At 39.6% G+C, this 23,143-nt stretch overlaps 1 protein-coding gene across 11 annotated transcripts in view; it reads left to right on the top strand.

Annotated features, from left to right (window-relative positions):
- Positions 1-23,143, top strand: part of FHOD3 (formin homology 2 domain containing 3) — a 657,808-nt gene that overhangs the window by 525,447 nt on the left and 109,218 nt on the right. For 7 of the 11 annotated variants that reach the window (XM_050937644.1, XM_050937645.1, XM_050937648.1 and 4 more), the window contains 4 exons: positions 602-652; positions 5,073-5,287; positions 13,035-13,325; positions 19,534-20,420. In XM_050937644.1, coding sequence (XP_050793601.1) covers positions 602-652; positions 5,073-5,287; positions 13,035-13,325; positions 19,534-20,420 — 1,444 coding nt within the window. The remainder of the gene's footprint in view (positions 1-601; positions 653-5,072; positions 5,288-13,034; positions 13,326-19,533; positions 20,421-23,143) is intronic. The other 4 variants (XM_050937646.1, XM_050937651.1, XM_050937652.1 and 1 more) reach the window with 2 other exon arrangements.

Genomic DNA, 23,143 nt, shown 5'->3' on the forward strand with positions numbered 1-23,143 from the left:
TTATATAACCCTATGAGATAAACATGCTGCAAATAATATAAAGAACATTTCAGCAATAAAAATCATGGGTGGGATATCACACCCAGTAATTACACTACCCAAGTGTTAGGCAAAGTTGATCTGGCAAAAGTGAAAGAAAAGAGTTACTTGTGGGAGGAGAGAATAAGTGGAACTGGAGGAGAAAGAATAACAGAAATGTGAGGACAGATGTAAGTAGTGGCATTTGAGGAATTGTAACTTGTCCAGAAGTCAGGGCCATGAAAAATAATAGGCAAACACAGAATTATGTGCCAGAAATTCTATTTTGGGCTTCTAAGCCTGTAATTCAAAGTTGCCCATTTTTATTCTATGCTTCATATCCTTCCCCACTGTACATATTTGGCACGATGGTGACATGCAGTGTATCTCTATACATTTGAACACACATACACCCTCTTCCACATTTATTCAGAGAGTGGATGCAAATGTCTTCAGTGTAGATAGTCAGTCTTCATTATCTTTAATTGTCTTGGTTTTAGCTGTTTATTTCTCTTATTATTTACATCTGTTACCTTCCTTATTCTTGTTCCTTCTTATTCTTTGATTTCCTCTGCAACTTAAGCCGTGATTATTTAGACAAAAGAGAGGAACTAAGGCAAGCAAGAGAAGAGAGGTTTGTACCTTTTGCTTTCTGCTTTCAGTTGCTTTCCACTTATTATGTCCATTATCATGTGGCTGTTGGCTATTTAAGTACACTTTTAACCAGGCATGCAAGGGACAATTTTATTTAAAAAGAAACCTATAAAAATGTTGTACTTTCACTAAAGCGAACAATGAGTCCAATCATGGGTGTAGGAATAAATAAGAGTGTAGCAGGACTGGTAGGCATGGGATTGGTAGATTGACATAACTTTTATCTGTTGATTTGGGAAATAATACCAAGTATTACATTAGAACCAGAAATTTGCCCAAATATTAGTATGGTTATAGTTCTTCTAAACCAGTGTTTTTCAACCGATGGGTACAAATCTTCAGGGGAGGTCATGAGCCACTGAAAATTTTATTGTTATCTAAAGCAAAGAAAATTGGTTATCAAAAAAAATTCTCATTCCCCCACTCCCAGCATACCCGTATCCTTCAAGGTCCAGTATTTTCTTAGAACCACTCAAAACACACAAATAAATTATATATGCTTAACATTAGTATTGATGATTTTTTTATTCTTTCATAATAAATATAATGCTAATTTCAATTTTTTTTACTCTAAATAAAAGATTAGCAACTGGAAAGGTTGAGAAATACTGTACTAAGCATTTAGGTTCCTACGCCCATGAAAGTAAGTTTTCCAGGAGCACTCAAATAACAGACTTTGTCTTCCAGTAGTTTAACCTTCCTTTTCAATAGTGGTTATTAAAGGCTAGATGGAATTCTTGTTTTCATGTGTAAAATGTGCATGTTACTAACCAGATAACAGACAGAAAAAATCAAGAATGCTACAATTCTGTTTTGCGTAACATGTGCAGCATCCTTACCATTGAAAGACTACTAGACAAAGTGACCCATGGAGTCCTTTAAAAATTATATTTCATTACATTAATGTGAAGAAATCATCTAACTGGTAGATTTATCTCTGGCAATACAAATCATCACACGGGAGGCAATTTCCTCCTTCAAACTTAGTCTGATCCAGCAGCAATTCTGTTGTGGCTAAGGTGGCCATTATTATAAATGATTTTGATGTTTCTAAAATCAAACAGAGGCTGATGTGCTTCCCCTCGTCTTTATAGCCAAAATACAACCATTTAAAGCATCTTGTGAAATGAAACACATCTGACTGCATAAGCACCAAACACTGACTGTAGCTGGGAAAAACTTTTACCGCAATCCTGCTGGTCGGCTAGATTTGAAACAAATTAGAAGTGAGTTCTCCGGCATTTTCAAGTTGTAATGGAACATGCTAAAGTAAGCTGGAGTATTTTTTGGAAATGTTCACCAGCAGGGCATCATTGCTGTGCTGCCTGGGCCAATTTTACCAGTCATTAGCAATATATCTTGATGTGTATATATCTTCAAATGAAAAGCTAAACTTTTATTTCCTTCTTATGAAGAGGAAAGAAACATCTCTCTTAGACAGTCCGTAAATGCACTGTCAAACATCAGTCATCTATTGCATTGGCCTTACGTAATTTTTTTTAATAAAGTCCTTTGCATCAGACAGCTTCTGACAGTGCACTTTTATGGGCTATTTTGCAAACATATATCCCACATTAGAACAAAATAAGCACAAAAAGCTCTGCTGAAATCCCCCATTGTCTAAGTTTCTCCAAGTTTTGGAGCAGTCTTGTGTAGTATAAGATATTATATGAGCCCCTGTATGCAGTACCTATGGTAATTTATGTCCTGAGCCAGAGCCAACTGACGTCAGTGGGAGGTTTTCCATTGACTTCATTGGGCTTTGGATCAGGACTTTAATGAGGAAGTAAAAAGTTTAACTCTGCATTTCCTTGGTTTTGCAAGCATGAATCAGCAACATTATTTTCATGTGTTTTTGTGTTTGATAGCATATAGTTTGCAATGATAATTTAAAAATGTCCTTGCAAAGGAACACTCCCAGAATCCTTCCTAGATGTTTACAGTTCAAATGGAAATGTTCCTGTTCTTTATTCTGACCTATATCTGGTGACTTTGCTGAAACAGAGGGTCATGTCGAATTTCCAGGGCACTGCTCACAGATCTAGAGAACTTCAGATTACATTTTTATTCTCTTAAACAAAATAAATGGAATTGGTTGCTCATGAAACATACCAAACTGACAACCCAGGGGTTGGTGCCTTTTAGCCATGAAACAGGTTCAGCATGTGCACTGGCCCTGCAAGTTGCCCTGACCTAGAGGAACATGGACACATGGATGGCAGCAGTGCCTCAACCCTGGACTGGAAGAACCACATGTAGGAGAGAGACAGTAGTTCATTCTTTATACACATTCAAACCATGGTCTTCATAAGGCTGCTAACAAGAAAGCTAATGTGATGGTGCATTTGATAATATAGATACCTGCTCACTAGGAACTAAATTGAAACCATCCACTCATTTATCATAACTCACTTAAAAATTGTGAAATGGAAACAACTTTTGGTCTAGATTCATACTTGTTGCCTATTGGTATAAAGCTCCATATAGACCTTTACTAATGCCTTGAGTTACCAAGTATACACGTGAACCTTAAATCTGAATATTCTCCATCTTCAGTTTGTTGTATAATGCCATGAGGTCTGCTGCTGCTATATGAGTTCATTTTGACTAGATACAGTTGTGTATGTTGACAGGCTGCTATTTTCCTGGTGAATTTAATTCTGCAGCACCAAACCACAGAAGCAAAAAAAGTTAAAATAGCTGAAAAAGAGCAGAGGACAATAAAATTTCGTAGTTCCTCATGTTATGGGGGATCAGTCCAGATCATTGCTGTAGTGCATTGGCACATTGCAGAAAACTTCATTGCAGCCAGCTGTTCTGTACCTGGTTTAGCTGAGCGATCTATTTGAACGTCTCTTTATGAGTCTGAAGTTCCATCTGCTCAGTTTGTGGGGAGAGGGAAGGCTGAATACCTGACTGACTGCGGTTAAAATAAGGGCTGGTTTCATTAACTGTGTAACAAAAGACCATGATAATGTTTGTGAAGGGCTTTCTCTTCTTTTGGAAAAAAATCATTCTTTAGAATTGGCTTCATGCTAGAACTGTAAACAGTTCTTATTTTATAACCATACAAGTATGTGGCTTGTTACATTTTCATCCAAAGTTTGTAGGGGTTCCTTTTCCTGCAAAATCTCAGTTCAAATCATGCCTATACCTCCAGAGGAATAAAAGAAAATAAGTTTGTTCTTCATTATTGTGGTTTATAATAATGCAACTTGCATTAGAAAACACAAGTGCTCTTCAAAGACATCTTTATATGCTGTATAGTTATGCTTGTGAATGTGTGTGTGTGATTACTAAATGCACTAAGCATGTTTGTTACCACATGTGGCTGACTTCCTTTACCCTTACTGAATTTAATATACACGTGTACAGTAATTCTGCCTGTCAGGGAGGCAGGATTGGGGAAGGGGCTGTTCCTTGTCATGATGTGTTTACAGCAGTGGGTTATTGGAGGATGACCACATAGTCTTTCAGGGACATAGGCAGTAGTCTTGATTAACCTGTTAAACAGCTCACTTGTGGGTAAGACAGAGTCAGGAGCCTGTTACAGCTGTATTCATAAATTTATTCCTGAGCAAAATAATGGTGGATAAAATTAGCAGACATCTGGAAGAGGCACATATTCCAAAGTTATTTTGGTCCAAATGTATAAAGCACAGTATGAAGAATATGATTGGTAGCTGGTCTTAATAAACAGTTAGTGAGTTCTGCCTGCCTAAAATGCAAAACAGATGTATCTTTGTTCTTTTAAACTGACTTTGATGAATAAACTATATGTGACGTCAGGTCCAAGCTATTGGATGTCTGAGTCCGGCAGAAAAATTTTTTAGAATAAAAAAAAGAAAAGTTTCCATTATAGACTCTGGAGAGAACAAAGTGAATTCCAGTGCATTGCTGTTAGAGCAAATAGAAGCAGGTTCAGAGCCTTAGATAGTCCTCAGTCCAAAAGTTTATTATTGGTATTATTTTCAGGGAGAGCTGCTTTTGTCTGCTGGACTGAACACTTTCCCTCTCCCTGCAGCAAGTCTGGGACTTCGGCTATTTGCATCAGTTTAGGGGGCTGGGTTTTGGGGGGGCTTTTTGGGAGGAGGGGTGGAAGAGGGAGCAGGTAAATGCTTCCAAAAAGGAGGAAGGCAGGACTGTGTAGACAGGATACAATATCTGAGGATTGTGTAATGATACCATTTTTTGTTTTGTCATGAGCAATTTAACATTTTTTTGCTTAATATCTTTTGCTGTGGTGCACTTTTACTGGCAGACTGACCCAGCAGTCGGTGTAGCACTGTAATCCTTGTGTCAGGAAGTCAATTCATTCTCTGCAGGTGCTTCGTCCCTAAACAAGCATCAACCACTGGCTTCTCTTTCTTTACGGAAACCCTTTGGAATTTAACTTTCAGATACAAATACTTGGAGAAGTTGGCAGCTGAGGAGTATGAGAAGGAGCTGAAGAGTCGGAGTATATGCCGAGGCAGAAGCGAGCTGTCTTTGAACTTGAGCTCTCCTTCAGCCCCATCCTCTCCCATTCCCAAGTGCATCAGCCCAGCATCCATAGAGTCCCAGGAGGAGCTGAAGACCCCTTCAACGCCCCATGGGACCCCTCAGCCCCCTGAAGGTGAGTGCAAGGGAGGATGGGGAGAAGGAGCTAATTTTGTCATTGCGTCTCTCTGTTAAACACACGTTTTTTGTGCGTGAATACAGGAATATAAGCTCTAGGGTGCCACAACTCATTTCAGGGGTCGTAACTCGACAGATTAGTCTGTGCTGTCTGACTGCATTTTTCTCTTGCTTTCTCAAATGCCTTCTGAGCTACTCATGCTAGGGATATGTTATAATTCATTGTTGTTATTACTTATGGTTATTATTATTGCCCATTGTTATTAGAACAAAACAATTATAAAATGCAACATGCAGAGGATCTGATTTTAGCATCATGTTCCTTGTATATCAGTTGTTACTGAATACTAAAACAATAGTGCTCCTGCCAACACGTTTTGCTTATGTGGATTCTCTGAAAGAAATACAACTGCTGAAAGCCAAGATTATAATAATGTTCCAGCATAGCACAAGCTGAATGTGACAAACAGAAGAAATATTGAATTTAAGGGGGAACTTTGTTGGTTATTTTTAATGCACACAAAAAAAATAAAATTGTAGCAAAACTAATAACGGGGACCAAATGCAATTAGGAAGAAGGAAAGTATAATTAGTATTTTATGTTGTTTGTTTGTTGTCAGATAATTTATTGGTGTCCAAAGTGATATTATGCATGCACATCATTCCACCACTTGCATCATGTGTCCCTCTGTCCAAAAAATCCCAAACCTACAGAGATGCATATTCTTGCCACATGACGCTGCATTAACATTGGGAGCCTCTGTGCATGTTGTGGATGAATTATTGCCATCATTTTCTTTTATTTGATTTGATTTCCTACTACATGCTATTGGTGATTGATGCTTCTATAATTTGTGCTACTTGGTTTTATTGGGTATCATGGCTTTGAAGCATGTTGTAAAGCAATACAACTGTGAAAGAAGATACTGAAGTTGCACTTTGACTTTGGGTGTATTTACTCTCATAGCATTAAATCTTAAGTCAAGTTTATTTAGTTTGAGTTTACATGATTTCATAATTACACTACCAATTTCTTTGGATAGTAGAGCCCCCACAAGTCTCTGTGGAATAATTGCTCAGAAAATATGGATATTTTACGGTAATGTTTGTCTTTCAAAATATTTAAAATCCCAGTTCTTCAAATCCATTATTGCTTTTAGAGCAAATGAGCTAGATTTTTCCACCATTAGGATTTCACAACTGGGTAAGGAAGAAGTATCTCTTTTATGATGATTATTTTAACATATTTCCCCTGGAAGCATTTTAAAAATGACAGTATAAAATGAAGCATGTAGTTAGAACAGGTGCAGAGAGTAACTCCGGGCAGCTGGACAATGGAGAGGCTATCAGCAGACAGCCAGCAGGTGCCCAGGGTATCTGAAGTGAAGCACCTAACAAAAAACAGGTGTACATGGGGTAGCCAAAAGATAGTACCTGGGAACTGGGCTAGTGGGCAGAGCAACGGCTGGCACAAAGGAGGTGGGCAGTGCAGCAGCAGACAAAATTTGGCAGAAGGCAGCTCTGGGCGTTCTTCAGGTAGCTAGGACAGCATCAGTATATGGGCCCTGAAATTTATTTATTTCAGTGGGAGTTTTACCTGAATAAGGATTGCTGTCTCATGCCTTCAGTCAGCAGCAGGAAGGCAGCACTGGGGATTTGGCAAGTGAGGCAGGGTGGCAAGCACCCCAGGCTGCTGTGAACTAGACAGCACTACACTGGCTGACATTTTGTGTGCCAGTTTTCATGCCATGTTCACAGACCACCTCACACACACTAATGAATGTAGCCTCACAACAACCCTCTACAGTCAGGAAATATTATATGCCCCATTTTATGAATGGGGAAACTGAAAACATTGACCTGCATACGGTCGTATAGGGTGGCTGAGGCAGATGTAGGAACTCAGCTGTCCCTGAATCCCAGTCTAATGCTTTAACCGTAAGATACTGCTTCTTCCCAAGCAAAGAGCAAATTGCAGAAGGAAAACGTGCTACATTCTATGCACTGTAAGACACAATCCTGCAAAGAAATGTGTTCATTATCAGCTGGATTCTTTTATTTGCTGTGTGTGATTAAGGGGAGATGTGCAGTCTTGCTGAGTTCCGAAGTTTTGGTGTACCACCCCTATGTAACTAAAAAGAAAGATTCGCACCAGCCCCAGTGGATTCTGGGTGTGCCCAGACATTTGAATCAGGAGGGCTTGATTAGAAATGAAATTCTGCAGATGGGTCATATTTGTCCATGCAGATGCATATATGCATCCCTCAACAGGTAGGAGCTGAGAAGGCTGACTCAAGGTAGGATTATCTAGCTCAGACTCTGGACAATTGTTAAGGAGCAAGACTGGGAATGCTTTTGTTCTCTCATTGGGCTTGTAGGACTGGCTCACAGCCACATATGAGGAAATGCCACAGTTGTTAGAGACACCAGGTGTTCTGGCAATCACAGGGTTCTTTGGTGGTTGGATCTGAAATGGGTTGTGCAGAGGAGAAGTGGGGGAAATACAGGATGTGGTGGGCAAGGCTCTAGTGGGGAAGGTATAAAACAGTATGAGCAGCTTCTTCTCCAGACCCACACTGTTAGCAGATGTTTGAACCCTTGCAAGGAGATGCTAATTTGCTCATGCTGATTTAGAGCCTGATCTTGTAGACATTGCATGTATACTTAACTTCAAACTCATGAGTAGGCCCATTGAAGGGAATAGGAATAGTCAAATACTTCAAATTAACTAAGCACGTACAGAAGTGTTTGCCGGATTAGAGCCTTGCTGAATATGATGGAGATGGCAGTGGCCTACTTGATCGGAGAAATCAGACTCGGGTGAGCTGTCCTGAGAGTGGAATTTCAGGAACTGCCAAACCTGCTCTTAAACTTGAGCTTGTTGTTTATTTTGTGTTAACTTGTCAATAAGGTCAGGAGACAATTAGTGGCTCATTTGTCATCTGTCCTCTCATATGTCTGCCTGCTGGCTACTCCCCTAAGCTCACAAAGCATCCCCTGAATTGATCAGATAAGAAGGCAGCATCTGTGGGAATAACAGGGTCTAGTGAGGTCAACTAGTCTATTTCCCTTCTAGTGCAGAAAACAGAAGCTGTTGCAAGGCAGGATGAGAGCCATGAGTCCAGAGAGAAATCAGATGTTGTCTGCAGCTTCTTGCCAGCCACCGTTGTGAGTTGGTGGAATCACAGAGGGCAGGTTGGGAGAGAGGGATTTAGAGTAGGTTGAGGAGAGAGGAGAAGCCATTAAGGAATGAGGTCTGGGTGTTACAGTGAGATTGGTGTTGCTAAAGTTAGACATACATTTAGGATGGGTGGCAGAAGATAGGACTGTGTACATTAACAGTCTTATACAGTGCGGTTCATCTGACTTATGTTAGGCTCCTGGATACAGCTAAAAATTTTTAGGTTTTAAGAAATTCAGCTTCCTTACTTCTACTTTGGAAACGCACAGTGCCGATTACTCTTTCAACAGCAGCAACAATGGAAATCTGAACACCTGCTGTTCAGCACTCACAGCTTTCGTCTTGGAACTTGACAGTAGTGGGGTTTCATAACTTCTTGGGAACCCTGCAACTCCAGCATTTGCTCCTCCGGGAATGCCTCACTTTTCTTTTTTCCTGTAGTAGACTTATATTGTTTCATTTTCAGCAGAAACATAGCCAGACATAAGATACAAAACACCATGCATCTTAAAACCTCTTCAGACTCCCTCCTGCTAGTATATCAACCCCAAACGTCCATTGATTTAAAGAAAGTACCTTATTCAACCAATTTGTTTTAATTGTTAATTTAATTTTGATAGAAAGAGGAAAATGATTTAAATGCTGCCAAAGGGAAGTTATAACCATTCCATAACCACTAGTAAACTCAACTCAATCTTAACAAGAACTGTACACGCACACAAACACACACAAAATAAATCTGAGATAAAAACATGATAACTCCACTCACAGTGATTTATTGAGATCTACTGACACAGTGCAGCCAAAAGGATCTCAGCATCATCATTGCCAGGCGGCGTTGAAGATGGATCAGTCGTGCTTCGAATAGAAACTGGTTCCATCACCAGAGTAGCAAGTGAAAATAAGGCCGCCCGAAAACAACATGGTGAAGATCTTTGGAAGCTGAGCTGAAAAGCCTAGGGCACAGCTGGGGAACCGTTGAAAGACTTGCCAGAAACAGACAGGAGTGGAGGAGCTTCATCACTGCCCTAAACGCCAGAAGCATAATAGGAACATGATGATGATCACAGTGATTTTGCACTTCCAATACTTCAGTAAAACCTACTTTGCTTCCATTAGCCCAAATTTAAATCAAAGTCTTTCCCCTTTTAACCAAATCCCTCATGTCAGAAGCATAATTTTAAATGCAATGCTACTGGTGTGGCAGTGCGTGCTTCCTTGCCTTGACCCTCCACAATGCTTCAACACATATCTGGAGGGCTCACTTGTAGGGATCAGAGGATGGTTACTCTTTTGGGGCTTGTCTTCACTATGGGCTAAATCAGTGTGGTTGCGATCGATGCACTGGGCATCAATTTAGCAGATTTGGTGAAGACACGATAAGTTGATGGGAGAGCGCTCTGCCGTTGACTTAATTAATCCACTTCCACAAGAGGCAGAAGCCATGTTGACCATAGAGCGTCTCCCGTCGACACCAGTTAAGTCATTGTAAGTTACGTTGACTTACGTTACAAAACTTTACTACAGTAACTTTGACTTACATCGCTTATGTAGATAAGGTCTTAGTCTTAGTCTCTATGCTGTGTCTGCCATCAAGGTTGCCAATTGTCATGGTAGTTTTTCTGATGTGAAAACTGGTCCAGTAGATGCTGGACTGAAACCAACAATTCATTTCATATAAGTAACCAAATAGACATCTGCTGAAAATGGAGTTTGTCGCATATGTTCTCTCCAATTTCAACATGACCATTACATTTATCATATAGTGCAAATGCAAGAGACAGATATATGGTGAGCTCAATATTTTTATTCTCTCTGTAGTACGTCTTGAATATTTAGTATTTTTGAGTTTCACTGGCAGAGGTTTTGGTGGATTTATGTTATTACTTATGTTGTTTCGATATATCTTGGATCATTTGACACTATCTCAGAAGCTAGAGAGACACCATCAAAGTGGTTGAGTAACAGCACTTCAATCTTTTGTTCTGGAAGTGCTGTTCTGTGTATTATAATGCCAGAAATGCAGAATACTAAGGACTCCCTGAACTAGGAAAGAGATAAATAACATACTCCAAGAGTCTATACCATATTGCTATTTACACTTAGTTATATGTTGGCTTGTGTTAATGTACCGCTTCCATCTATTACACAGGAACTATTCCAAATGCATAGAAAATATAAAACCTCTTTTAAGCTATTTTCTGTTTATTTTTTTCTGCTCCTAAATATTTATCAGATATTCCCAATTCTTTCCTCTGTTAAACTAAAATCTCTGATGCAATCTCTTGACCATGGTATCATAAATAATGTCAGATCTGGCCAAGTGTTCAACTGTTCCCTTCTTTTTAGAGAAGCTGTTCTTTTCAGACATCAGAGAACAACTCTTTTGGAGAGAAAGATTGAAAGTTCTATTCCATGTGCCAATTGTATAAAGGTTAGCTGATGACAGTCGTGTCTTTTGTATGTTGTGATCATTACAATGTGACAAAGTGATAGGTCTCAAATATCTCAGTATCATATTAATTCAGTGCTCAGCTATGTGACACAGCCTGACTTCTTAAGGACACGTAAGGTTGTATCTTAGCAGTATTGTACTTCTGCCTTGCCTTGAAAAGAGATAGTGGTTTCCCTGTGTTCTGGAAGCTATGGCTCACATACGCTCTGTGCGTTCAAATTGTCTGGCCAATTAATAGCACTAGATCTGCTCTGTATATAATGCTGATTTTCTCTTGGGTAATGCATGGGTGTGAGACACCTTAGATATGATGCAGAGGATTAGATAGATCTTGGTCCCATTGACTTCAAGGGATCAGGACTTCACTCTTAGCATTAACATTTACAAGGCAAAAATTATGCTTTGTAGGCATGTGTGAAATTGGACAATACTGAACACTATCTGGTTTAGTGATGTGATTTGGAAAGGTATGCTTCATAGAAAGATAAAGATAGGCTTAATAAAATGTACAAATGTGTACTTAGAAAACATGACTGGATTTTTGTCTCAGGATGTGAAATTCCTTTGCACTGAGAATGAGAGAAACTTAAAGAATCCTCATTACCTCCAATATTTTGGGCTTTTGCCTTCAAAGGCTAAATCCATTTACCTTCTCTCTAGAGCAGTGGTGAGCAACCTGTGGCCCGTCAGAGTAATCCGCTGACTGGCCACGAGACAGTTTGTTTACATTGACCATCCGCAGGCACAGCCTCCTGCAGCTTCCAGTGGCCACAATTCCCCGTTCCCAGCCAATGGGAGCTGTGGGCAGCTGTGCCTGCGGACGGTCAATGTAAACAAACTGTCTCGCGGCCCGCCAGCAGATTACCCTGATGGGCCATGTGCAGCCCGCAGTCTGCAGGTTGCCCACCACTGCTGTAGAGGACTGAAATTTTAGGTCCTTCTTCTTTGTTACACTCTCTTATCCAAAGGCTCAATTGAATTCTAATCTCTTTAGTTCTCAGAATATGTCATGTCATATGTAACTGAATCCAGAAGCCATTACAGGCCCTGAAGTGTATATTGCAATATTGTAAATGAAAAGTAAGCAACAAGGGGGAAAACCTGATATGATTAAGGTATTGTAGTTCAACCATCTTGCACAAGATTTAATACAGAGGTGATGTGAAAACTGTGTGGACCTAATATGCATGTACATTTTCATCACTTTTGCATAGCCATTTCAATTTGCCAAGATTTGTAGGCTGCTTGATGTGAATATGTATGGATGCTTTCCAGTGTCTTCGCAGCATAACAAAAAAATCTTGCATGTAAAAATCTGCTGGTTTAGCTGAAAACTGTAAGGTGAATGACTGGATTTCACTGTGTCAGTGATAAAGCAAGAAGGAGGAAACCAAGTGCACCATCAACAATGTATGCCATCTGCCAACCAATTACAAGCTAAATTTATGCCATATGCCATCCAATTGGAAGCTAAATTTATGCCATATGCCAAGCAGTTGGAAGCTCAGTTCAGTTTTGATGTGGCTATTCTGAAGTAAATATGCATGAAAAACATATGCTTTCTGTCAACCAAATTTGTATGACACTGTCATTTCCAGACTGTGCCATTTATAAAACTAACGATTGTATCTTTTTGTTGAAGCTGTCCACATCAGGTGAAAAAGAAGTCAACATAAAAATTCCTTCAGAAATCCAAGGGGATTCAACTACAAGACACTCTCCACTTACTTTTTTGTTTAACTCATTCATTGTAACTCAGTCTGTGTGTTGAGCTTTCATTGCTAGACATGGATTGGATGCCTATTTTCTGATGATTCGACTCTTTCTGTGACCACAATAACCAGACTTCCAATGAAGTATAAGTAAAAAATTATGGATTAGGTTCAGATTGTAAGCAAACATAAATCAAACAAGACTTGCCAAGTTGAACCCATGTTTGGTTCTGTCTGCACACAATGATCAGCAGCCTCTTGCTCATAAAGCTAGACTCTCCATGGACAAAAAAAATCACTCGTAAATTCACATCTTGCTCAGTCGGATGGGTGAGTCTAGACGACCAAGAGAAATTGTTGTTAAGTGAATCTTTTTCTCCATTGTTCTCTCCACCAGTGAGTGCCAGTGAACCTGAACCAGAACCTGAGCCAGAACCAGAACAGGAAACTGAGGCAGAGGCCGAGCAGGGAACGGAGACACCACAGGCTACAGAGGTGGGACCAGAGAGTGAGGTGGAGCAAGGTCCTGAGCGAGAGCCAGAAGAAAGTGCAATACTCAGTGAAAAAGAGAGGCAGAATGAGGAAGTGAACGAAAAAGACAACTGTTCTGCATCCAGCATATCCTCAGCAAGCAGCACTTTAGAGAGGGAAGAAAGAGAGGACAAGTTAACCAGTGACAATGAAACTGGTAAATTGAAGCTTTTTTCAATAAATGCAGGCTTTCCCATAAAGAACATGTTAAATCAGGTGCTTTGGTGTAAAACTAATCAATTAACCAACCTTTCAGCCTGTCCTTCATTAGTATTTCTTCCTTTATGATTCAAATCCATATCTGCTCTCTGTCCGTGGAATTCCATTGACTTCAATGGGGTTTATGTGTGCAGAGCGGCAGAAGAATCAGGCCTTAGTAAAATAAGATTTCCCTCTGATCAAGACCGCTTTCTTCTTTCAACAGTTAATTTACTAACTAGTTAGAGACTGATCCTGCCACTAACCTGCATCCAAAGCTCAGTGAATTCAGTTGGATGTTCCAATGGTATGAGATACCCTAAGATAGTTTGTCATGAGATCGCGAATGCCTGTCTCCACACTATTCACTATCGTGACTGGTAGCCATAATGTTAATACTATAGGAAATTAGGTGAGGTGCTTCTCCAGGTGCTGTATTTCTTTCTTTTCTTCCATCATTCCTGTCTTGGTCAGATATCAGAAATTCAGGGAGACACTTTTTTGAAGTTGCTGACTGTGCAGCTAGAAATGCTGACCATGGCTTGGGTGGAGAAGGCATAAGGAGAACATTGTCCTAAAGGGAACACTTCCACAGTAGCCCACAATAATGGCTGGATGAACCACCAGGTACACTTAAAGGATGTCACCGCCTGCACACATACCCTATGCCCCAGCCTGCTAGGGGAGGAGTTGTGCCATCTAAAATTCCCTCCTGGGAGGTCCAACTCCATGTGGCCAGCAGCCTATGCCAGTGACTAAATGGCAGATTGTGGCCCTTAGTAATTTGATTCTTATACAGTTGTTTACTCTTGAATTAATAGCTATAATATAATTAACATGGCCTCTAAATCTTATTGAGGCACTGCAGTGGCATGCACTGTTCTAAATGGAACACTTTAGATGTTAAAATAAATTAAGTATCGTAACATATGAAGTATATAATCACTCTTTCCTGATGAAATAGAAATTGTTTGGAATCATGGAGATCATGTGTGGTTGGTTAAATTGCCTGCCTTCAGACATTCACATTTTTATCTATAGATTGCAGGGCCAGAAGGGACCACTGTGATCATCTAGTCTGACCTCGTGTGTAACAAAAGCCACAGAGCTTCCCTCAAATAGTTCTTTTGAACTAGTGCATATCTTTTTTTAAAAAATGCAGTATTGATTTAAAAATGGCCTGTGGTGGCAAACCCCATCTCTTTTTTTACAGCAATATGTTACTAAAATGTTACAGGTTCACTATTGTTCACTGTTTAAGGGTCATCAGCTTTTCTTCAGTGCACCGAACTCTCCTTGATGTCACTGGTCAAGGCAGGTATATGGCTCCATGAATACTATTATACCCTTGAAGAAGATGGATAGATAAATGTCTGTGTAAAAATATAAACATAAAAGATGAGTTGAGGAGTTAGTCCCAACAAACTTATCTCTTTGAGACAGCAGTTCCACCTGAGAAGGGCACAGTCAATTTCAAGGACAGTCTTATCATAAATTTGGATCCCTTGTCTTCAGGTATAATGCAGATAATGAAAAGTACCTTCTAGGAATGGAGGTATTGCTTACACCTTCAGTGCTACTGCTTAGTGGGTTGTGAGGGGACCAGCACAGGAAATAAATCATAAAAGCTCACGCTAACTCTCTCTTCCCCTTTCTCCACCAATGTAAGGCAGCTAGAGCCTCTGTTTTAGAGTAGATGATGAAAGGCTTTGAACACATAGGGGATGGAGACTATCTTCTGCTTCCTCCTCTTCAAGCAGACAAGATGTTGCTAACTGTCAGTATTGCAGATTACTCAGCTGGTGTTCAGCAAAAACTGTACTGGTTATGAAACAGACTGTGGCTCTCATCACGCTGTTGCATAGTCCAAATGTAAATGAGGAGCGAATGGGTTACACATTTTTTTTTCACGCTCAGCACATTTTAGTCCTGGCTGTTTCCAACTTGATGAACTTTAACTTCTTGTCACATTGAATCCATTTCTCATACACTGCTGCAGTACTATTTTCCTGTTGTACTATAGCTTAATGAAATAGGCTTCAGCATTATAGTAAAGGCTCATTGGTTGAGAGACCTAATGTGTTGTGAATTACTAAAGTTTGCAATTTAGTTGGTAAGGGAGCAAATGCAGAACTAGAAATCATGGAGAGTACTCGGTCTGCATGAATTATTTTTGCATTCCTAGGGTTTTGTGCTTTCTCAGACAGTTCTCAGATTCCAGGAAAGGCGCTGTCATTCATGGATTACATTTCTGTGCCTGCCCAGACACAGCAGGGGCAAGGAAATGAAGTGTTTGGTTTTTGGCTCCTCCTTCCTTAGCATCAAACACACTGATCTATGCTTCTTCCAACCCCTCTCATCCTAGGGAGCACTGCAAAGCAGTAGCCAGGAGAAGTAGCGTGCGGGGGATGGATGGGGGAGGGGGCAGCGATATCTACAAGAGTAGCAACAGCAGGAGGCTTTGCAGCAATAATAATGTTTGGCTAGTGAAGAATGAAGTAGATCTTGGGAGCCTAAAATGGGACTCCAAACTCTGTTGTAGAATGTTGAGTGAGCACTATTGGAAAGGAATCAATCTAGGAAGACACAGAAGGTGAGAATCTAGAGGGGGGCTAAATCTTGTGGCATGTATAGAGTGGAGTCTGGGAAATTTTGGACAGTTCTGAAGTCTTTCGGCAATTGAATCTGGTTGGGAATTGGTCTTTGTAAAATCCATAGTGAAGGGGAAGAGGAGAGTCTAGAGGAGATCAAATTTTCTAGGGAGGCAACCTCAGAAAAATCTAGTAGCAAATCTTGGCGAGAGAAGAAGTGAGGGAGCAATCCTGTAGATGGGATGTTGAGGAAAAGGGATCAGTGAAGGTGTCGCAGCTCAGGGCAACTGCACCTGTATTCCTCCCTCTGTGGTCCCTCGAGGGTACCCACTCTAGACTCCAATCTGCATCTCTCTCCCTCCTGAACAGGCTTCACAGTTCCCTGTCTACACTATGGTAATCCCCAGTAAGCCAGACTGCCTAAATAGGCCAGCATCTATGCTTTGCTTTTTCTCCACAGCCTTATGAAAAGCATAATTGCTGGCAGTTATATGTTACAGCACAGCCCTTTATGAGCAAGCACATTTATTTTTAAGGTAAAAGTATTACAGAGAAAACATATAAAAACAATAAAAGTTCCTATATGCATGCTAACAGTTTACCAGAGTTCACCCATCAGTCTAACGTGGCCTCTGTAGGCCAAAGTCCTTCCAGCCTTCCCCAGGAATGATTGGGGCCCAACTTGGACAGAAGTCGTGTCTCTTTGCTGGATCAGGAAGAAAGTCCTGACTCAGTTTAAAATCAGACATTTTATCCACAAAATCCTTTCCTTGTCTAGTGACCTCTGGAGAATCCAGTTTGAACTAGTATATGTGAACCTCTCCAGCTGGTGCCAGCTCTCTGGAGAAGTTACAACCTGAGCGAATATGTCTAATTTCCTCCCACTGTTCTTAGTTCCTGGAAGAGCTGTGGTCACCTTCCCCCAGGGAATTACATACAGTCCGTGCCCACAATGATATATAAATTTAATACACTAAGATCTCCCAAAGATACTGCAGGAAATTGCCATATCTGTCACAAATGGGAAAATGAGGCAAGGAAGAGACTGAGTGTTCAGAAAAGTAAAAAGTGAATTGGTCTTTGTGAAATCCATAGTGAAGGGGAAGAGGAGAGTCTGGAGGAGATCAAATTTTCTAGGGAGGCAACCTCAGAAAAATCTAGTAGCAAATCTTGGCGAGAGAAGAGGTGGGGGAGCAATCCTGTAGATGGGATGTTGAGGAAAAGGGGTCAGTGAAGGGTGTCACAGCTCACTATTTTCATAATCTATTTTTAATTGCAAAATATACTGAAGGTGGAATAAGTCTGGTCTCATTTAATGCCCTTTGAAAAAAGATCTCATATATTTTGGACATACTTTCTGCACTGTGTCCCACCTGGTTGGTGAAGATGTTAAGAGCTATTCAGGAGAATACCTGCATCCTAAGACAGGGGCTGGCTGCATCCTGGACAAAAATTATTTGCTGTAAGCTAATCTTTCTTAACGTTGGGTTCAGCTTCAAATGTAGTTAAGAGCGAGTATGGATGGGGCCATAAACTATTCAACATTAGAAACCCAGGTTGGAATTCCAAGGTTGGAAGTATGCTCCATAATGCACAGTGAATTTTTAAACCCATTTTAACTTAATTTAATTTTAACAAATGATTCAGCTAGACCAGTTTGGGATTTGGGTCTCTTGCCCATAGTATTGATGTGGCCACTGAACTTGCCAAGGAAGAGACTTACCAGAGCAGATGGAAGGGGCTTAAGGTTATAGAAATAAAATAAGTCAACTGATAAAGACATTAAATTTAAAGTGCTAACATAAAAATCCTGACAAAGAAAAAGACAATAGAGTAAAAGGAAAAACAAAAATAAATAAAAGGAGAAACAAAAATAAATAAGAAACTCAAGAGAAAATGCAACCACAGAACTACACACACACACACACACACAAAATCAGCTAAAAGTTAATGTTAAAAGTTAGATTAAAAAAAATATTGATTAAATGTGTAAGGAAGGGAAAGAAAGAATGAAAAACAAAATCATGGTAAGTATTGAAGAACTATTTTCATAATCTATTTTTAATTGCAAAATATACTGAAGGTGAAATAAGCCCGGTCTCATTTAATGCCCTTTGAAAAAAGATCTCATATATTTTGCACATACTTTCTGCACTGTGTCCCACCTGGTTGGGGAAGATGTTAAGAGCTATTCAGGAGAATACCTGCTTCCTACAATCTACTTTGATCATTTATTTTGATGGTTTTATTGTTGTTCGGTTTTAATTATTTATGACGTCTCATGCACTAGTTAATTTTGCAACTTCTATACTGCAGAATACAATATGTATTGTTATATCTTGCTGAGAGGTGGGCAGAGGCCACTATATTTCAATTTGATTGTAGTTTAAAAGCAGGTCAGTATTTATGGTCAGCAGATAACATTTTCAAAAACACCCAAATGACTTGGGAACCTAAGTGCATTAGTCATTTTTGAAAATGTGACTTAGGCTCCTAAGTTATTTAGGTGCTTTTGAAAATTTTACTCTGTGTGCACAATTCACTCTGCCAGAGACCCCAGAGGTCACTCTGGTGAATATGACCAAAGCACCCAGGAGTTGTGCTAAGCGCAACCAGAGTTTAAAGCTGCCCTCCCCTGGCCAGTGGTGGTTGCGGTGGAGAAGGATGGGGTGGGTGGATATCCAAATTCTGTTGGCCTCAGACTGAAAAAACACTCTTTCGTAGAGTAACACCTGTTTCCAGCCATGTCAAGAATACCACAGGAGCAGCCCTCTGACAATGTTTTCATCCTCCCACTTCTTGTCATAGTCCAGAGCAGAAAGCACAGAGACACTGGAAATGTGTACAGGTGCCATCCAGTCTTGTGTGGCCTTTGGACTAATAAATGGTCAGATTCATTGACAGTCTGGGTATCCAGTAAAATAATGTGGGCCAGAACTCCTCAGTGAGCAATTGCCAACATGTAACCAGTTATTTTCTCTATATAAAATTAAAAGAGCACTTCCAAGAAGCAGTTTGGTCTGTGTCCTTAGAGTCACTGAGTACCTCCTGAGATGTTCCGAGCACCTTCAGCTCCCACTACCTGAATGGCTGCTATGCACTTCTCAGAGAAACACTCACCAACTTGCTGAATCAGGCTGTAGGTTTGTGCTATTGATTACATGTAATTTCCAAATATTTCTGAAACTTTGGACTTGTCTACCTGAATATTTAGTTCACAGCAACCTGTGATTTCAGTCTTCCTTTGCACTAATCTGCTGCGCACTGTCAGTCTGTGTAGAATCTGTTGATGCACACTAGAAGTTCCCTAGTGCACTATGAACTGCTCCCATTTGAAAGTGGTGTAGATCAAAGCACACTACTAAACAGTTAGTGCACATTGGCAGTGTCCCTATGGACAGTCAGCGTGAGAGAGATTCACAACCCAGCTTGCTGCACATTCAGTCTTTGTATAGACAGGTCCTTTATCTGGTTTCATACTATAATTGTACATGTATCACCAAAGACATTTCTAATGCCATTTTTAGGATTCCTGACACCCTGTTGCTTTTCCGTTCATTGTGTGTGTGATTACAGGTACGTGGTCACAAACTATTCAAGATGCTGGTGTGAATGAGCAGTGCAGCAACATTCTCAACAACAAACGGTTCATGCTGGATATGTTGTATGCCCATAACAAGAAACCCAAGGATGAAGAGGAGAAAGAGCTGGAGGAGAAGGAGGAGGAAAAGAAGGAGACGGAGGAAAGTGATGAGTCAATCACCAGCCTAGCCAGTAGGATCTCTATCCTGCAGGCCAGCAAGCAGGCCAAAGATGAAAGTGTCAAAAAGGTGGAGATTGGAAATCTGGACAACCAAGGCAGCGTGAAAGCTTTTGCAGAAAAATTCAACAATGTTGAGCTGGCCAACGGGACAGTATTGCCTGAGGGTGAGTTTGATGAAAAAGTCCCTGAGAAAACACCAGCACAGCCCAAGAAGGAATCTGATTACATTTGGGATCAGCTCATGGCTAATCCTAGAGAACTTAAAATCAAAGACATGGATTTTACAGACTTGGGGGATGAGGATGATGTAGATGTGTTGGACATTGATATGGGTCCTGGGGACTCCCTAGTTCCCCCTCCCCCACCTCCACCTTCCTTTTTGGGTTTGCCTCCTCCACCACCTCTCCCTCTGTTTGGATGTCCACCTCCACCCTCTGGTAATTTATTGGCTCCTCCTCCACTGTTCAGCACTCCTCAGGGTTCAGGGTCACCCCAGGTTTCTAGGGGTCAGCCAGCATTCATGAAGAAGAAGAAAACCATCCGTCTGTTTTGGAATGAGGTACGGCCATTTGAGTGGCAGTGTAAAAATAACAAACGCTGTAAAGAATTCCTGTGGTCGAAACTGGAACCCATTAAAGTGGACACTTCCAAACTGGAGCACCTCTTTGAGTCTAAATCCAAGGAACTGCCGATCACAAAGGTATTTCTAATGTTTAGTTTGTTTTTATTAATTTTGAGTTTGTTTTTAGATTAATTTAGATGATATTTTATGCTTAAAGGGTTTAAAAAACAAAGGAAATTAACAAAGATGTTTTATGTATGTTCTATATTCGTGCACATACGTATTCTAGAAAGACAGACAGACACTCCATGAACTGACAATAAGAGCTGAGCCCCAAACAATATACATGCCTAGGCACTGCTCTTGTGAATCATATTTCTATACCACATTTTTGTATTTCACTTCATCTGGGGAGTATTAGCATTGTAAACTTCATAGCCAGAATTTTCAAACATAGGTTTGTCTACATAGGGGGTATCCAGGAATATTAATCCAAATTAATTAAAGGTACGAATTTGAAGTGGATTAGTTAAACCATACTGAGTCCCTGTGTGGGTGCTATGGTTCAGAATTAAAGTGGCCTAAATTCAATTTGGCTTAATTCACTTACAAAGTGAATTAAACTATCCTACAATAAGGCCACTATAATTCTGAATGAGAGTGTTCTCACAGGGTTTGAATGCGGTTTAACTAATGCTCTTCAAATTCACACCTTTAAATAAATTTGGATTAATTTTCCTGAATGTCCCAGTGTTGACAAATCATTATAGATACCTAAAAACTTTAAGCACCCACATTTTAAAATGTTGTCCCCATGGATACCAAAGTGCATCATTCATTAAGGAAAGGTAATTCAGATCTGTGTATCTGGCTACTTTTACCTTGCTAGTAAAATTTAAAGCTTTATCGTTGCGCGTATATGGAGACGAGGCAAAACAGGGCTTGTTATAATTGGACACCACATGAAATCATTGTAATATATTCTCATAACATATATCCTGTAATATATCTTCATACTATTTTCATAATCATTCTAGGAATTATTCCTGAAAGGGTCATAACATTAAAGTATGGTTCTGCTTTGAAATGTGCAAATAGTCTTGTGGTTCCATGTTAATTGTCTCTCTTATGTTTTCCATTTCAAATGTGTTAAGATTACTTGTCAAAAGAACTTTTTGTCATATTGCCAAGCCCTGCAAACATAACCTGGGTTCTCTTCTTTTCATGCATAATTTTTTTTGCCACCTTGCACAGAAATGTTTTTTATCCTTAACTTAGATAACTTGACTATCCAAATTTCATTATGAAAATATGAAATTTTCATGAGAGAAAATCTTGATTTGCTAACACTTCTGTGTTTCATAGGAACATTATCATAAAAATAAACCTTAAAGGCTGATAACATAACCATTTAATGCTGAACTCTTATGACGTCTCTTGTAGTTGAATTTAATGGAGATTTAAAGTTAGCTTTTAAAAGTTCTTAGCTAGAACCCTTGCTGTTCATGACTGTATTGTTTTTGATTTATTAATGTAAGTACAGTAATTGGCATCAGAGAAACAATGCTCTTTTTCAGTTATAGTACGAATAAAAGATACGCCATAAGGCCACATATAAGAGGAACACTCATTGCCAATTTGTATCTGTTGTACATATGCCTAAGTTCTCACATCAGTACAAATTTTATAACAATTCTGAAAAAGCACATCTACTGTGATTATTTTACTTTTCCATTATTGGTACAAATTATTAAGTATCCATATGTTCAAAAACAAACAATCCAGAAGACTAGATGGCTCAAGGTGTTGGGAATTAGATCTCTAGTCCTTCATTTCTAGGTCACTGGTTCAAATCCAATTGAAATTGTTATAAATGGCAGTTTGATAGTCGATGTTGATGTTCTTGGTCAAGCAGACACATCACAGTTGACTGACTCAGCTGGTAGGCCAAGGATTGAATAGATCTGAAATCTTGCACTGTTTTCTCACTCCTAGAGACTGTTCCTCCAGGCCAGTGCTGAGAAATGTTTTATCAGTGCAGGGAAGCTTGCCCTACCTTGCTGTTGCTTTTGGGTATAAGTAGAAGACTTCTGTTTCCAAGGCTATCACCTCACACCTTCAATAAAGACTGAGTCCCCCACCAAAAAAAGAAAAAAATTGTAATTAAAAGTCTGCCTGACTAATTTGTAAAGCTGACTTTGAACCCTGAGCTATATCTGAGAGTGTAATCATTTCAGCCAAAATAATCAGAATTACAGATGTCATACCAGTCATGTATTGGTAATGTGGATAATATAGCTGCAGTTTATAAAATGTTTACACAGCGAACAGTAGGTGTACAAATACATCAATTACATAGATTCCACAGTTGTTATAATTTTAAATTGAATTATCTCTGACACAAGAATAGCTCAATGATTTTTAGTGCATATAGATCTGAAATGTATTTCATACAGATTTTAAAAATAAATCCAATCAATGATTAATTTAGGGCACATTGAGCTTAATTTCACTTCCTCTGCTTTCTCCACTCTTGGCATATTATCCCTCCTCCTCTCCTTCCTTGCAAATAGAAATCTATCATAGAAGGCTCATTCTGAGTATGGACTGGAGCAGACGGAATGAGAATGTTGTCTAGGAGCCATAAAACAAATCATTCCTTGAACTGAATGTAGAGTTATAACATATTTCCACTTCCACAGAGTTTGTTGTATACTTTATAATGTCAATATTTTGATGAACTGGTCTGCCTTTTACATTTACCATAAATTATGATAAAAGTTTAGAATATTTTAATCACTTGATTAATTTTTCCAAATAATTAACCAAGTAGATTCCCACACTCTCCTCACTCATCTCCA

This window comes from Gopherus flavomarginatus, chromosome 2 (genome assembly GCF_025201925.1).
Source record: "Gopherus flavomarginatus isolate rGopFla2 chromosome 2, rGopFla2.mat.asm, whole genome shotgun sequence".
NCBI classification, from domain to species: Eukaryota; Metazoa; Chordata; order Testudines; family Testudinidae; genus Gopherus; species Gopherus flavomarginatus.